The following is a 17,933-nucleotide window of genomic DNA, read 5'->3' as shown; positions in this document are numbered from 1 at the left end:
ACATTCGATACGAAAACTACTATTCCAACAAAAAATAATATTTTTTTATTTAGTATTGATACTAATGTTAAAGAAGTCAGCCATGCCCTTCCTACTTTAAAACATTAGTTGTGACACAACTATGGTTTTTTATTCGTTATAAGATTGGTTATGACAGATTGTGTGATTTTGTTCGTTTTCTTAATAGGTAATTTATTTTTAACAGTAAACGTTACTTAATTTTTGAATTTTCAAGCAATACTTTTACAATCTCAAGTTATACTAAATATAAATAAATTTTTATCTTACGTAAATATGAGTGAATAAATTCATTTAGACTTGCCTTAAAAAATTATAGATTATTTCAGTCAAAATAATTGGATTAAGTATAATCGGTGAGTGCATTTAAAATACTACAAAAATTATGTCAAATCACTGCTAAGTTCTCTGCTGAATTATACTAATGAAAAATAAAAAATATTATTAATTTAATTTAAAAAAAGGAGACTGAAAAATACAATTCGTTAATTGCGTGTAACGTAAATAGTTAAATTTATAAACAAAAACTTATGTGAAATGAAAATAAAAGATTGAAAAAATAAAGTACAAGAAAATAATATAACAATATTGCATTGTTATTTTAATGAAGCAAGAACTGAAGTTTTAAATAAGTATTAGCATCTTTAAATAAAAATCAATGAAGAAATTTTAAGTTGTGATATGTTAAGCTTTAGAGAAAATAACACCATGCATACTAACACTTGTTTTCTATTTTTTTTAGAAACAGCTGATTCGAAGCATATAAACTTTAAAAAAATTAAATTTAATAAAACTACTAATTAGTTTTAAAAAGCTGATGAAAAAACTACACATTCTTTTCTTTCAATTAAGAAAACCATGTACCCATTAATCTTGATTTACGTAAAACGTATGAGGAAATCCTGTATTATTAATAATTAAATACATACGCACGCTCATACATACTCACCTATTTGAAAGATTCCTTTATTTTTATTTTAATGATCAGAAAAATATGTAAAGTATTTTAAGTACGTATTTGATTTATCATTCACAATGCTTTTTCTTTCTGTAAAAATTTTGTAAATAAAGGATAGTAATTTTAATATTCCTTAAGAGTTAAGGATGATCTTGGAAACAAGTTACTTGGTGAATTAAAATTTTTCGAGGAAATCATGCAAAATGACTGAATACTCATTTAAGCACCGACACACAATTTTGCTGGATTAATTATAGTATTTTAATTTTAATTTTTCCGATTTGAGATTTTCTCGCAGAGGAAATTCATGAATTTATTAATTACCAAAGTAAAAAAAAAAAATTTGTTTTACATTAGTAAAACATATTTAACCACTTTTAACATTTTTTGTTTTGGATGTGATTTTTTTGTTGCTACCAGAGGTCTCGACGTTATTTCAACAACTTACAACAGAACTTCTCATACAGTTTGATGAGCATATTGCTTGTCAAGTGGAAAAAAATGCTACATCGATTTTTAGTTCCAAGAAGGTGCTGTATAAATTTAAATTTAAATAGAGATAGGACTTTTTTAAATCTAAAAATGAAGAGATCGCCATTATGTACCTCAAAGTTGATGATAATAAAAAAAAGAAAATTCAAGAGTTTGAATGGACAGTTTATGCATAAGCATAAGATAAAAAGAGACTATTAGATAAGAGCAGTTTTACGATAAATATGTATTTTTACAATATAATGTTATAAATTTGTTGAAATTAAACATTAATAAATTGAGATCAATAACTAACCATAACAGATACTACCCTTTGATTCAGACGAATAGTGCTAATACTGAGATGGTTCGTTGAATAAACCAAAGAGCGAATAAATGAAATGAATATGGTTCAAATTTGAGTCGAAAATAAAAATCTTATAGCGAGAAATGTCCAAAGGTTTGAAGTTTTAGTTTTATTCCATTTCTTATAGTTACTCTTACACACACAATGTTAGTTCAGCAGAAGTAGGAGTCTTCACAGAGCAGTAGTCTGAAAGAACGTTTTTTGAATTCAAAGGCAAGAAAGTATCATTCTGACGGCTGTTCAGTTTGAATGTTATATTTATTGCACTACATCAACGTTCTTTCTCTTATAATAGTAAGGCTTTTCTTATCTCTACTAGTTGCAGAGAAGGCTTCTCAAAAGAAAAAAAGGAATCAAAAACAAAACACGTAAATAGAGATCGCAGTCCGAAAAGCCGGCTCTAGCGGAAGTATAGCGTATACTCGCTCGAAGTGCCCTTCAAAGTTCAAACATAATACCTGCCCTCTTCAGGGAACGAAACCACAGTCCCGCTTGTAGGGGGAACGACTGGAGCATCCGGGGCTGATGGAGGACACTCACTAGTGATCTCAACGGGCAGAAGAGCGAGATTGGTGATTGCATGAAAGTACTTGCTGGTGGTAGTTTTGACAACGGTGGCTCGGACAAATCTATCTGGGCTTAGGTCTACGAACGGCCAGTATTGGAAAGAATAGTAAGATCAAGGATGGCGACGACATCTCCAACGACCAAGTTCCGGCGTGACAAGGACCACTTTGGACGCTCTTGGAGGGTGTTAAAGTATTCCTTGCTCTAGCGTGCTCAGAACTGGACCAGAAGACCGCGCACAAGCTCCCAGTGAGCGAGTTGATCGAGCAACCAATCCGTAGGAAGAGCCTCGATGATAAAGTTGAGGGGGACCTCGACGATAAAATGGCCTCGAGTGAGCTCTTTGAGGCCATCCGCTTCACCAGAAAGAGGGACCAAGGTTCGACTGTTGAGCACTATCTCGATGCTGACCAGCACAGTTGAGAATTCTTCACATGTGAGATGCCAGGTACCCATAACGCGCCAAAGATATCCCTTAGCGAACTTGACGCCAACTTTCCAGAGACCACCAAAGTGAGGGGCTTGAAGTGACACTCGATGCCTTGATTAGCCAAGTTTTAGCGATGAGCTTGCCATACAGCTTGACTTTCTGGAATGCTTCCTGGAGTTCAACATCAGCTCAATGAAAAAAGGTGGCATTATCACTCCACAACTCGGACGGTCAACAATGACGCCTGGCAAATTGCGTAAGCGCAGCTAAGAACAAAGCCACGGACAAGCCTCCGACCAGCTCGAGGTGCACGTTCTTTGTAGTTTATTATACGAAGAGAGCAATTTGCTTTTTTGACGTTTGGATGCCTCGTTCTCTGGTGGAGAGTACGGTGAAGGGGCAAGTATAGTCGACTCCGAAGGCACAAAAAGGGGTGACTCTGGACCGAGGTAGAAGGGCCATCTGTTGGCACGTCGATCCAGGCACGTCGCCCAATGTAAGCGCTACACTCAGAGAGCTATTCACAACGGAGACGAGTGATGCGCAGTACGCATACAGCAGAGTACTCGAAACCACGTAAGATGGCGTGACGCCAGCTTTTGTATCGTTGCTGCCCCTCTCGTGTGCTGTGATATAGTCTCCCAACGCATAGAGTAGCTGTCCTACCGTATAGCAGTGGAGGCATGTTTTTTCAACGGTTCTGTCATTGCTATACGCCGTGACAAGTTATAACTGTGCAGCAAGGTGCTTTGTACTAAGTATATCGCACGTATTTCTTTTGTATTCGTTGCATTGTAATATACTTTTATATAACTGAGCATTACGTTACTTTACTTCTAAAAACTGTGCCATATTTTCTCATAGGTAAATACTGTATTTGCTATATTTATGTATGTAAATAGTCTGTTAGGCCATAAAAGTGATTTAATAGTGACGAAAGTTACTTAATAATGACTAAATGTATACTATTAAGTATAATTATAATATAACAATGTTTTCTTTCTTTGAGAACACGTTATTTTAGAGGATCGCCAACGTTGAGAGAGCAGATGGTTAAAATATTATACTTCGAGTACTTAGTACAAAGCACCTTGCTGCACAGTTATAACTTGTCACGGCGTATAGCAGTGACAGAACCGTTGAAAAAACATGCCTCCACTGCTATACGGTAGGACAGCTACTCTATGCGTTGGGAGACTATATCACAGCACACGAGAGGGGCAGCAACGATACAAAAGCTGGCGTCACGCCATCTTACGTGGTTTCGAGTACTCTGCTGTATGCGTACTGCGCATCACTCGTCTCCGTTGTGAATAGCTCTCTGAGTGTAGTGATTCAGAAGCCCCCATGCGGCGCTCGAGAATGGACCAAGGATACGATGAGACGCGACAGAGCCTAAGAGCCATGCAGAATTGGAGAATGCTGCTCATTATAAGAAAGCGCGAAATGTTGAAGCCACTCACCAACTCGGAGAATTCTGTCGGTATAAACAAACGTGACAAAAGATACCAGCGGATGCTTCTTCGGCAGCGGCTGACCAAGTTAAAGAAGCTGAAGCTCTTTCGAGAAGGCACGCTCTTGGCATAAACGCGCACAAGCCGAAAATGCATTCCTCAGCTTAAGCGCAGTTAAGGCGGGCGCAACAGATACGGCAGTTGTCGTACGGAGGCTGCGAGGAACCCATGGGCGCAAGTGGGCAAAAACTTAGAGCAATACACCAAGATCGGAGAACTAAATGAGGAGATGAGCTGCAGACCGCTGGATGGCGCAGTAATTGATGGGGGTCGATGGCTGTGTGGCCAACTCTTTGTGAGGCCAAAGCTCAGGACTATTCAAGAGCCATGATGGACCATGCCACCACGAGCGCTGCAGGTGAAGCTGACTGGCTTCAATGCCACGGAATGCGATGTCAGTCGGATTCAAAGTGTTGCAGGTCACCGCCCTGCAGGTGAATTCAGATTTAGCGAAATATCATCCTAGCTTTAGCGCAATACACAAAATGATACCAGCGCCAGCATAGCAGAACCGTCAGCAATGAAATTTGGAGCGTTGGCCCAGCATGCAAGACGTCGTTAAAGCTGTGGCCACTCGAGGTCACGTGTGAACCGTTAAAAATGATACGGAGCTTAGAGAGGTCGGTGGTCGCCTGACGGCATGCCTGGGGAACGTCTTCTAGCTCCCAGAAACGCTGTAGTACAAAGACAAGTTCCCGACGCCAGATGGAAGCTATCTCATCTTGGAAGGTTAAACGTGCAAGGGTAGAGCTCAACGAGCGTCTAGGTACCCAGTCAGTGAGAATCCAGCCAAGAACTGTGTTTTGACCGACGATCTCATCATACTGTAAAGATCCGGACGTGAGTAGACGGGAACAAACATCTGCGCCGAGGAGTTCGACTTTACTCACCTGGGCAAAGACGGGATCGGCGAGTTCGAGGTCTCCTCAACCAGATTAGGCTGTGATATACAGTGGCATTGCAGGTATGTATAGCCCAAAGCACGTCAGACACAGGGCTGAGAGCGGGGTCTGGGTAGCTTCGTTGCATGGTATGAGTTTAAGCTGCACTTTCGATGTTGACTGAACAGAAGGGCAACATCCAAGTCCAAAGAGGTTAACGGTGGATGCCATCGTTAGCGCCTCGAGTTGGCGTGATACACGCGCTGACATGACAGTGACTTCCAAGCATGGGTCAAGAAGCACCCTGAAAACAATTTAGCGATCCATACTCCCACTAAAAAAGTTGTTTGCAACGTTAAATACAATTTTTTGCGGAATTATATCCTTTAATACTTACTCTACAACTTACCAAAGTATCGAATTTTGTTGCAGTGTAAAAGTTGCTTAAAAAATAATGAACCACATTGGTATTCTTTGCGCACGGCAATACCGCGCGTGAGGGGCAATAATCGTTTAATAATAACAATATACTATCGGGGGACAAAAATAATTTTTTTAAATTACAAAATTTAATAATTATTGAAAAATAGTAAAAAACGCGTGTTTTTTCATTAAATTAGTAAAATTATCATATTATATCGCAATGTTTTTTTTTTTTTTTAAATACGTAAGAACGATGTACCTTTATGAGAAATTGGTTGCGTTTGTATACACATAAAAATGACAAAGCTAAAACCATTTATTTGTGAAGCAGAAATTGATCTAATCATTAAAAAAATTTTTAATTATTTTTCTCGTAATCAGCATAAAAAAATACGTTAAAAAATGTAAAACGCCTTCTTGAACAACAGACTTCTAACTCAGAGCTTAAGCGAGTCGTATAGATGTGTAGATCGGCAATGCTGGCCGACGGACCTGGACGAACAGATCTTGACGGAATGTCTCGGCTTCAAACAGTTGAAATAGAGCTAGTCAGGTGGGGCAGACTTGTGAGCTTTCTTGAGTTTCGAGGGCTCGGAAACTTCGGGACACGAATGAAGGTGCCATCGTTCGTAAATTGGTGGGCGCAAGAGCGTGCACTGAACGAGAAGCTTTAACAAAGCGGAGAACGTGGCACTCGTGATGATGGAACGTTACTAAGAAGGCAAAAGTATCTAAGTTGGACTGCAGATCCAGGTTAGACGCCTTAAGCCTGTCTAGCTCTTTTTTCCATGCCCGTCTTGTTAATGGATCCAAGCTCGTAGTGCCCATCGAAAAAAACCAGTCATTCCAGTGGTTTACGGGGCGACTTAAAGCTCAAAGCTGGTCTCGGTGGAGCTCTCGGGTGTCAAACCGTGTCTGCAGACCTCCAGAAGATTCTTCTCACATGGGTTTTATGCTGCGCAGCGCCGAGAGGTGATCGATACTCGAACCTTATCTTGAGGAGACTCCAAGCTGTGCCGTAGTTTGTGCCGACAGTCTAGACGCTGTCAAGAGCAGCTTTGGTGTCCCCTTGCATCACTGATTTTAAGTAATCAAGGCGTAGGCCAGAGAACTGAGGGATACTGATGGACGGAAGTTTTGGTCCACAATGATTCGTGAGATCAGTTAGAATAGCTGGGTCATCACCCGGCAGTTTTAGCTGAATACGACTGCGATGGTCCTAAATTCAAGACCGTGCGGTGATATACTGAGTCTCAGCTAAGGCATATGTATCGGTCGCAGCAGTCACCATAGTGATAATGGCCGCTCCTAGCAGAACTATATGATTGGCCTGAAAGTCGCACCTATACGCAGAGGAAAAAAATGGCATTATCGCATGAGAGCGTCAATGCCATGAGCCTGTGCAGCACGCCATGCGCTTTTACTGTAGATGCTTTTACAGTAGTATCGTCATATACGATCGTTAGTCTCGCAAAAAAACTATGTCGACTTATACACCAATATATGCCAATTAAATTTACTAAGTTTCTTTAACACAGATATCCTAATCTTGTCAGATAACCATATTCTATGTTTCCGTATAGTCACATAGTAGATATTAAAGATAAATTCCAAAAAATTAAATTTATATAAATTGCATGTTGTGTAAAAAAAAGTGCTACAATGATATTAAAAGGTAATATTAATAATCTCGATTTTAGATACATAAAATTTCTCTACAGATTTCTCCAGTCAGAAACATTAACAGTTTAATTATTACATTTTACAATTTAAAATGAATTAATCCAAACAGAATGATTTAATTAATTATGATGGTAATGTTTTGAATCTCAATAATCCGAACAGAATGATTTTTATATTGAAAACAAGATAGTCACTCTTATATTTAAAAGTTAAAATAGTAATTTCTTCCACTAAACGTGCAAAATAAATGTTTAGCAGATACTACAATGAGGTATTAAAAATTTCTAATCTTAATGATGTTAAATTTCTAAACTGGTCATTCTGTTAATAATGGTGAGAAGGAGTATAAATAATAAAACTTAAGACTTAGTACTTTGCAGTTCATGTCATATATTTGTACAGTAAAATTGAAGGGTTATTGGGTTGAGAAAAATGAGGAGACAACTTTATAGATTTTCTGTTGCAAAACACTTTCATTTGAGACTGACTTAGTATATGACTGCACAAACTAAAAAATGACTGACTTGACTGCAACGGACTTTTCAAGATACATAGACTTATTTTTCGGGGAGAGCTAAGTACAGCGTGCACGCTTGACTAGGATCAAATCAGAACTGAGGCAGGCCTGACTGGCGCTGTTCATACCTCTACTCAAACACACGTACACATGAACTCACACATACCTACAGCCAATCAATACAGTCGTGCACTTCAACACTTCCTCCTGACTTAAGATAGCTCATAAACTGTAAAAGTACAAAAATAGACATAATTTTATTTTAAATATTTAGATTATATTAATTTTCAATTTTTCATAGTGCTAAAATCAAGGTTCAAACATGCCAAGGATCACAGTCGTCCAGCGAACGCCTTAAATCTTGTCTGAAACAAAATGTGTTATATTAATCATTTATTTTGGTTACAGACTTCATTGAAAATATGGTTTCTGAATTTCTCGTGGGGCTCGATAGGCAAGGGTTTTGTAAAAATGTCTGCCGTTTGTTCTTTAGTACTTAGCCACGTTACATTTACTCGGCCATAAGTGACAAATTCCCTGACACAATGTTCATGAATTTCTGTCGTATGTCTTAATTTTCCACTGTCACTTGTTTTTGAATTTAGTTCCACTGTCTTGTTATCGCACCATAGGTCAGCTGGATAATAAGTTTTGTTTAGGATTACTTTGAGATAATTGTCGACTGCCATCAATTTTCTACATGATTCACTCAGTGCCACGTATTTAGCCTGACGTTTTAACAACGCTACGTAAGTCTGCTTGTAAGTTCTCCGAGCAACAAAATCTCCCAGGAGTTTGATAACATATCCCACTTGTTTTCAGAGAACCTTTACTATCACCAAAACTAGTATCTGAAAATACTTCCAAGTTATTCTGCTATCCTAAGTATTTCAGACCAAAAGACTTAGTACCAGCCAGGTACCTGAATACTCTTTTAACCATACTCCAGTCTTCAATAGTCGGATTTATTTGATGTCGACTAAGTACGTTCACTGCATAGCTGATGTCACGACGTAAAGTATCAGCCACATATAATAAACTGCCCACAGCCTCCCGATAAGGAAAATTTTCTACCGATATTGTCTCTTGTATGTCTCTCTGCCTTTCAGATTGTTCTCTTTGTTTTCTTTGTTGATTCAGCACATGGCCAGTGACCGTCGGAGTTCTTACGAGTTTTGAGTTTTCCAACCCAAATTTAGTCACAATTTCTATATAATTTGTCTGGGCCAGGGTTAAAACCTGTTTCTCTCTCTTCTAACTTCAATAGCCAGAAAGGACTCTACCGAGAGGACTTTGCCGAGATCCGTCATTTCAAAATTTCAAAATCACTTTGCAGACTTTCTTTAACAGACTTCAACCGGTCAGGATCATTAATCGCAATGAGCATATTGTCAACATACAAAACCAAATTTATCTGCCTCGTGCTACGTAAACAGGCATGGTTCTGAAATATGTGATTTCAGACCTATTTTGATTGCTGCTTCCGAGAATCTTTCATGCCATTTTTTAGGACTGACCTTTAGATCATATTAGGACTTTTGCAGCTTACAGACTTTGCTCTGACGTTCTTAGTCTGTGCATTTTTAACCTTCTGGTATCTTAATATATATTTCATCATCAAGAGTATCATTTAAGAACGCAGTTTTCACGTATAGTTGACAGGTATCCAAATTTAGTTTATTGACCAGAGCTAGAACCGTTCTGATCAAGATCAATCTTGATACTGGGGCATAGGTACCATCCTATGCTCTTCTGCTGCCTTCCAGTTCTCTTCTCCCTACCTTCTCAAAATCTTTTCCATCTCTGCCATCTGTGTATCAAGGCGGCTCATGGCACTGTTCTCTGAAATTTGAGGAATTTTGTTTTTATGTGCAGTAGACTGTCCATTTTCTGTCCGCAACCATTTTTACTTATTTTGTAATATTTTGACTTTGTTTATATTGGTTCGAGAATTTTCGCCTGTGCTGAATCTGAAAACGGTTTTTGCTACTTTTTTCGACATATTTTTAATGCTTAATCTGTCGTCTAATTTTGATTTCTCGAGACGTTTTCTGCCATTACCAACAGCATTGAGAGCTCTTGTATCAGACGTTTTACAAGCCGACTTTATCTCAACTATCTTATTCGCAACAACCGACTTTTCAAACAACCTGGGTTCGTTTCGAGCAGATATTGCGTTTTCGTAGTCTTCCTTAAAAATGTCTCCTGGTAGTGTTAAATTTCCACCCTTTAGATTGAGAAAACACAGCAAGTACAAAATGTTGTTTCCAATCAGGAATTCTAAAACACAACAAATATCAGGAGTCTTTAGAGAGTTAACCTACACCGACCGAACGTAAGTCGTTTCTAGTCAACCGGCCTGGTGTACACAAACGTACTCAAACACAAAGCACTATTGTGTGCTGGGCACCCAGACAGTCCTGCGTGGCCGAACACGAGCCTTATCTGACTGTGCAAGTCACAGTGAAAAGTTTTAAGAATATTTACTACACATCTTCAACATTGACAGTGTCACGCCCGACGTGAGCCCTGCTACAGCTTTCGTCTACCGATATAACGACTTCCAAGCCTAACACATTTGGCCGTACAATTAAAAGAAGGCCATGGCAAGCTCTAGATAGAGCATAGAATTTCCGCTCATCCAAAAGTATTTTTACTGTCTTTTATGCAGGAAATATTTGAACAACTTCCTCTGACTTCTATTTAATATGAAGTATCTGCTTTGGATTGTATGAATCCCAGAGTTTTATGTATCGATTTTTTTTGCCTTCTATTTCAACCGAAACAAAACGCTAGCAAGGCTTGCGCGCTGTTACTATAGAAAAACGCGAGAGAGAAGAGTTGTTGTGGTAGGTGGTCATGCAATGCTGTACGACGCGCGTGAAAGAGACCGTGTAGTCCCTTGTTAAAAAGGCAGAGAGGGAGTGAACTTCTCTGTTATGACTCTACTCGTCATCTCCCCCTGTCGTTCTCCCGTACACCCAAAAACAACTGAGCACGTGCCCGCAGCACTTTCGTCATCACGTGCGAGTAGATAGTTTTATTTTTCTCGAGTTTTTCTAGGAACTCGATGACCTTTTCTTGTCTAACTGCCTCTCGCCGTAGCACTGTCTCCGAGATCCGACACAACATTTGTTAACAACACTGTAACTTGCCGACATCTCCTGCTTCACCCCGAGCTGCCTCTGACGCGGGTATTCCTGGAGGGAACGTCATCGTCGTGGCCTCATCCTCGGCCTCATCCTATGTCTACGTTGATTGAGTATATTTTCAATGAATATTTGATAAGTTAATGATTACAAACAATATATTACGGCACAATATAATAAAAGTAATGTATAGGCTAATCACTACAAGACTGCACTTTCATCAAATCTTCTGATGGTTTCAAAACGACTTTCTACTACCTACGCTCATAATAGATGTAAACGTCAAGCTCACATATATCACATATGATCTGACACTTATTTCTAGTTCATATTTAATACCCAAAATATAATTGCATCTAGAAAATAAAAAAAAACCATCCTGTTGTATCGCTTTCTTCAAGAGGATATTTAATATGGTATTACATTCCAGTGAATATCCCTTCAGGACTCTCATCACACATGGGTTCTTTTGACAGATATTATTCAAATGTCAAACGTATATTTTAAATAGCATCAAAAATACCCACGAAAATTATAGCTCATTTGTTTTTACCATTATTTTATATACGTCTAATTTTAAAAAAATCGCAATTTGACATGTAATCTTATGAAAAAATCACTGAAAATGGCATTTATATATATTTTGTAGAAATCTTTCAATGTTTTGGGTACAAAAAATTACTTTTGGATAAACCTATTCAATTTTGAAATAGACCCACAAGTTGGTTTTCAAATAAATTTAGAAAGAAGCGATGAAGTGTGCGTAAAAGCATGTATGTGAGTACATCCACATGAGAAAAATAATTGCTAGCTTTGCTGCACACGTTAGCGTTCCTTTCACTTATCTGGATTTTTCCCCCTCTTACTGTGTGAAGAACGTTCTTAAGTCAAAAAATTACTTTAATTACGAATGAAAAAATTGTAAAAGAATAAAACAGAATAAAAATAAATTATTGTACTTGTACAGTACAAAAAAATTTATTTTCCGCCCTCGGGTGGTTTTTGGAGGCTGGTACTTCCTCGGGCGAAAAAGCAGTTTTCCGGAACTCGTTCGAAAAGTCTCCTTTACGAACCTCGTTACGGACCTCACCTTCGGCTAGGGCCGCAAACCTCTCAGTTCGCAAACAAAGACTTTTTAAACTCGTAGGAAAACTACTATTATTTTTAATTTTTTAAAACTTCGATAAAATATGAAAAATTGTATTAACAACTGTCTATTTATTTTGAAAGTAATAAATTACTTATGTAGGAATAAATATTTATTAATACATACAAAAGCTGTGCTGCTAAAATATACTCATGTGTAAGTTTTTGAAAAAAATAAATATTTATAACTAAAAAAGTTAGTTTATTACATACAGTATGACATAACGTAATTTTTTGTTGTTTACAGTTTACATTTTAGTAAATACAAATTTACACTAAAAATTACTTAAGAACTCCACGATTGAATGCAGGAATCGAATTCTCCTGTTGGGACCGCTCATAGCATAGTAGGTAAGGGCCTCGGCTAGCGCGCACAAGTTTTGGGGGTTCAAATTCTTTTGGAAGATTTTTTTTTTTTCTTTCTTGTAATTGGTTAAAAAAATAGAATTCATTAAATTCATAAAATTCAAAATATGTGGTGTGATGTGGTGTAGTATGATGGCGTTATGTGGTGTAGAGGGGACTGGAAGTACGTCACGGGGGACAAGGCAAAGGGGGGAGAATCAAGCAAAATTCACTTCCGTCACACTTGTTCTTAAGGCCACCAATCTGAAATCGTTGGTTTACCCTCACGCATGACGTGCCTATAGAAGTATAACTTCAGAAGAAAAAAACAGTGTCAAACGCACAGACATAGGTATACTAATGCATGTAAAATAGTTTCCAGCACTGCCGCATACTCGATCCCGCCTTACTACACTCTCTACATTTCTCCTCGGATTGTAATAGACGTTCTCAAAACATTGTTTTTTCCACTGTGTGAGCTATGATTAAGAGCATAAAGTTGAGAGTATTTATAAAGAAATACATGTTATTTAAGTATTAAAGGTATGCAGAATTTTTTTCATGAATAACAAGATTCTTATGTAAAATTATTTATCAATCAAGAAAACTCGTAAAAATTATGGATACAGTTTGATAAAAGGCAATTGAATCATACCTTGTGCTTTTTCTTGATATTAAATGGAGAAGCGTTTCGATAGATCCATGCACTTAAAAAGCTACAATGTGCGAGATTAGCTGCTCTTATTTCGGAACAAGCGAGGTGATTAATATCTTGTAAATCTAATTTATTCTGACAATAATCAAACATATGAATTAGTTCATGGGTCAACACTCCTTGTACGGTTGATTTTCTTTTGGCAACATTTTGACATATAACTACCTGCATAATAATAAGATGAAAACAGGTACAGTTAATTATACAGAAATATTTTTTTTTGTTAGAAATATTCTATGAGTCGCAACCTAAAACATTTACATACATATAATTGGTGTCATTAAAACGCAAATAAAATAATTAAAAACAGCTAGAGATACGATACAGTTCCTACATGCTATAGGTGTGACATTGAGAGAGCGCTTATGGATCCTTACACAGTAAGAATTGTATAAGCAGTTCTCTTGTTCATAAGAAAGTATACCGCTTAACAAACTATTAAAGATCGTTCAATTTTCATAAAATTCATAAAATATTGTATTAACTTTAAAATTAAAAGTTAATAGTAGATGACTTCAAACTGTAACTCTTTTACCATTGTTCCATAATCTCCATTTTCAAGGTAGTATGGTAAGTAAATTCATATTTAAGCATGATGGGACCCTTACAGAAAGTGTTACGTCATGGCTCTTCGACGTAACTTTAGCGCGCGAGTATTTGAATGCAGCGTCAAGCGCGTGAACAGCCAATGCGTTTGTGTTCAGCAGTGTGTGCAACGTAGTTAAAATATTAAAAGTATTTTACCAGTACGTTGACGGGTAACGGACAATCAGAAGCTGACAGCTCTTCTGCGATGGCCGGTGAAGTAAATTGCGTGTTAAGCCGGTAATATATTATAAGAAATGAACAGCTCAATTGAACACTTAGCGAAACTTGCTTTATTGGTTCACAAATATTATAACGATAATTGAAACTATCAGATGGACGTTTAATAATATAACTTGCTTTAGTTCATACCGGCTACTTACTTGTTGGTCAATGGTTTCTCCAGGAGAGAGGACGAGCCCACAGGGCGCGGTTCTATTAAAACCCTAAATCAGATCGATAATCGAGGGTAGGACCGGTCGTGAGTCAAGGAGTGGAGGTATATTGATTAACGTGTTCTTGGAAAAATGGTGCAGCTGCAGGCCTAGACTAGATGTTGAATTTGGCGGTGGTGGAGTTAGAGAGCGGGAATTGCTTGTGAGCACGCGACCAATCGAACGTGCGTTGGTATCAATCTGTAGGTACAGCCACTTGGTGAGAAATACTATATGGTATTTGTTACCCACTGTGGGTAGACGTCACTAGACGTGATAAGAGTAAACAGCAATAAGTATGTATCTATCATAAAAAGAAGTTCTGCTCATCAAAGCAATAAATGTGTGCGCTCTCAATAACGGAGTATGTATTTGTGTAACTCTCAAATACTTAATGAAACTTCAGTAACATGTTTCATGTGTTTCCTGTTTAGTAAAATTGAAAATATATTTAAAATTATTTAATTACTAAGAGTCTATTATAAATAAGAATAGATACCTACTATTTTCAAGATCAAAAATTTGGAGTAACAAGCGTAAGCAGCCAAACAATTTTTGTTTGGTAAAAATGGTACATAAAAAAGATAATCTGGCAGCAGACAGTAGAAACTGAGGGAAAACTAGTTTACCTTACATAAATAATTCTAATCACTGTAGGTGTAACTTATAAAAATTTGATATGTTTATTAATAAGACGTTTTTTGATTATATACTTGTATTTCTAGTCAGCATTTACAATCATAATGAGCAAAAAAATGAATTGTGTTATTGAATTCTTTATGAATGTAGTCCAAACATAAATTTTTAAAACCAAACACTAAGTACTTATGTTTACTTATTACCGAATCACAGACCCTCCTATTCTAGTCTTTCATAGATCTTACAAAACAGTGCTTTTAGAGTTGTTCGGGACTGAATTCTACAATTTAAGTAAAAACCGTTTATCTTTTTACATTATACGTGAACTTGAATATAAAAAAGTCCCAACTATTAACAAAAAAAGCATCATTGAGGATTAAGAAAACACTTGTTAGTATCTAATTTCACAGTTTACTTCGCATTTTCTAGGGAGATAATAGAAAAAAAAACTTCGAGTAAGTGTATAAAAACATACATATCTTATAACACCATTTTCAATAAATATATCCTTGGTTTAGTCAGTTACGCAATACCTTGCAAGCACACATAACAACTGAAGATACTCTATTCTGTGCAGTTAATTTTTTGTAAATTGTCTACGATCAAAGAAAAACCACATGTTTAATTCTAGTAGCATGTAGTGGGGTAAGCGTAGCGTTAAATCCTTAGAAGAAATATTTTCAGGGTAATTTTTAAAGTCATTTTTTGAGTTTTTCTATAGTCAACAACATTAAAACTTTTTTTAGTAGTACGTAATTTTTTGATACTGCAATATCAATAGAAGCCCTTTGAAGAGATTTCATTTTACTATAATTTCTAATGATGAAGAAAATTTTTGCTAAGAAACTCTTACACTGAAAATCAAAGGTCGCTAAAATATCTAATGGATCACTTTAGCCTCGACAACTTAAAGAACCATGTATGTACTAGATTCACTTGTAAGTAGGGCAAGAACTGTTTGGTATTGTGATGGGTGACTAACTAAGTAAACCGTGTTGTGTATCGATCGATTTTCTCCGCAGTGATGGCTCAGCTCTACTAATTTGACTATAAACCAATTTATATAACTAAGGTAAACTAATTGCTGTTGAAATAAATAAAATTCACAAATACATTTGATCCAAATTTTTTTATGAAAACTTTATTTCTAATAATCCAATAACATTAACAATTACTTCATGTACATACTTGCATACAGTGAACAAATAATCGTTATCTTTCCAATATGAACAATAAATGAATTAAGATGAATCTGAAAAACGTTTTAACGATGTATTAAGTTATTTGCTTTGCAGAATACTTATAAGCGTCTCGATCTAACACGACGACTTCAAATCATACTTTTCATGTATAAACTAAGTTTTAGCAGATATAAAAAAAACGTTCACATGTTTAGTTATCGTAGACCCCCTCTTCACTCTTATGACTTGTAAATGATGTAAGCAAAAGAATTATTATAATCGTCGTGCGCGCAAGAAGCTTATGTGCCTGCTTTTAATAGCTTCCTAAAGAAAAACACGTTTTATGTGAAACATGAATCACTTATGATGAAGTCATTTTTGTTTTCCGTAGCCTTGAGCACCGAAATTTGCCTCAAAGGAAATTGTAACGATTGGTTAACTTAAGACTAACTGAGACCCGAGTCTGGTCTCATCTTTTTTTTATGTGTGAGAAATTAGTGAGAGGGTACAGCTTCGAAGACAAACCAAAAGACGTCTGCCATTAGATATGCAAAAGTGTGTGTATATGTATTACAGCGAGAACTGTTATATTGCGATACTGTTCCTTGTAAATATGTACCTATATAATTGTTGTACGAGAAGAATAACTGTTATTACTGCGCTTGCCATACGGGTTATTATTGCAAGTTTTGCTGTTATCGACACCAAGTGTATGTATACCAAGTGTATATATACGTCTGTATTAATTATTAGTACTATTAGTTGCACAGCGATTCAGTGTGTGTGTAAGTATAGTGTCTTGGTGATAAATTCGGAAGTTGCACCTATCTATATAGTACGACGATACGCCAAGCCACGCCAATAGGTGGACCTAGCGTCACATCTGTAATAGCACTTACGTAAAACAGAGCTTTCAAAGTAATCTATATTCTTGAGGAGAATAAGAGAGAACGTAAGAGAGAGAGAGAGTGTGTGTAAGCTAACGAAACGTGACCTTTATGGCTGAGGAAGAAGAGTGGGCGAACGTAAAGGTCATCACTACCAAGGTCATCGTCGAGAGATTCGCACCGAGGATAGTAAATTCTGAGGTATAGTAGCGCCGTATAGTGCGACCGTAAAGTCAGTGTGTGTGTGTGTGTGTGTGTGTAGGAGGGAAAGGGGTGTAGAGCGCGTATTTTTCAGAAGAAGCCATGCAAGACGGCCCCTGGAATCGAGGACAACAGAGAGAGAGAATAAAATGAAATGTAATAAAATAGAATAAATTTATCGATGCTAAGAACTCAAGGTCCATGGTAGCCGAAAAATTATATAGTGCCTGTGTAACAGGCAACGTTAATGAGCAAGCAGGCTCACTTACAATATAACAATGTTATGTTGTTTTAGCAGCTTTTAAATTCTTATATGCAAGATAATTACTAAATAAAAGAAAATAAAATGAACAATAAAGAAAATACTACAAAAATAATAAAAATAAATAACAAAATATAATATGCCTGATATGATCAACAATGTAGTGAGCCTAATTTATGTGGCAAAATTACTACAGTCCATTACAAACTATCCAAGACGTGGGTCAAGAGATTTAATGTACTCTACGCAACTAGACAGATAACAATGAAGCAAACTCTACTTTCGAAGCTGAGGAAAGAATAGAGAGAGAGAGAGAGAGAGAGAGAAAGAGAGATAAAGCTAGAGAAAGAGAAAGAGAGAAAGTGGTCTTGGCGTACCATGCTGCGCGCGTAGCGCCGAGTCGTGCTAAGATTTGCGGGTTCAAACGCCCACGCATGTGTCCCTTGATGTAAAATAAAGTCTTTTTTTTGTTAAACAAAGTAATACCATCTTTTTATTTTTACTGTGCATGTCGCCTTTCCGAGATTATTATTTACAGGTCACCAATCGTTTCTCTCTAG

The 17,933-nt window shown here is 36.9% G+C and overlaps 1 protein-coding gene across 3 annotated transcripts in view; it reads right to left on the bottom strand.

Annotated features, from left to right (window-relative positions):
- The window catches only part of LOC106635892 (mitochondrial inner membrane protease ATP23 homolog), a 306,756-nt gene that overhangs the window by 85,981 nt on the left and 202,842 nt on the right, over window positions 1–17,933 (bottom strand). For 2 of the 3 annotated variants that reach the window (XM_023391141.2, XM_089597938.1), the window contains exon 4: window positions 13,125–13,349. In XM_023391141.2, coding sequence (XP_023246909.2) covers window positions 13,125–13,349 — 225 coding nt within the window. The remainder of the gene's footprint in view (window positions 1–13,124; window positions 13,350–17,933) is intronic. The other variant, XM_089597942.1, reaches the window with a different exon arrangement.

Source organism: Copidosoma floridanum, unplaced genomic scaffold (genome assembly GCF_036245765.1).
Source record: "Copidosoma floridanum isolate Cflo_tuat_1 unplaced genomic scaffold, Cflo_Japanese_pri ptg000004l, whole genome shotgun sequence".
NCBI lineage: Eukaryota > Metazoa > Arthropoda > Insecta > Hymenoptera > Encyrtidae > Copidosoma > Copidosoma floridanum.
The sequence above is the reverse complement of the archived record's forward strand: the minus strand, read 5'-3'. Positions and strand labels throughout refer to the sequence as shown.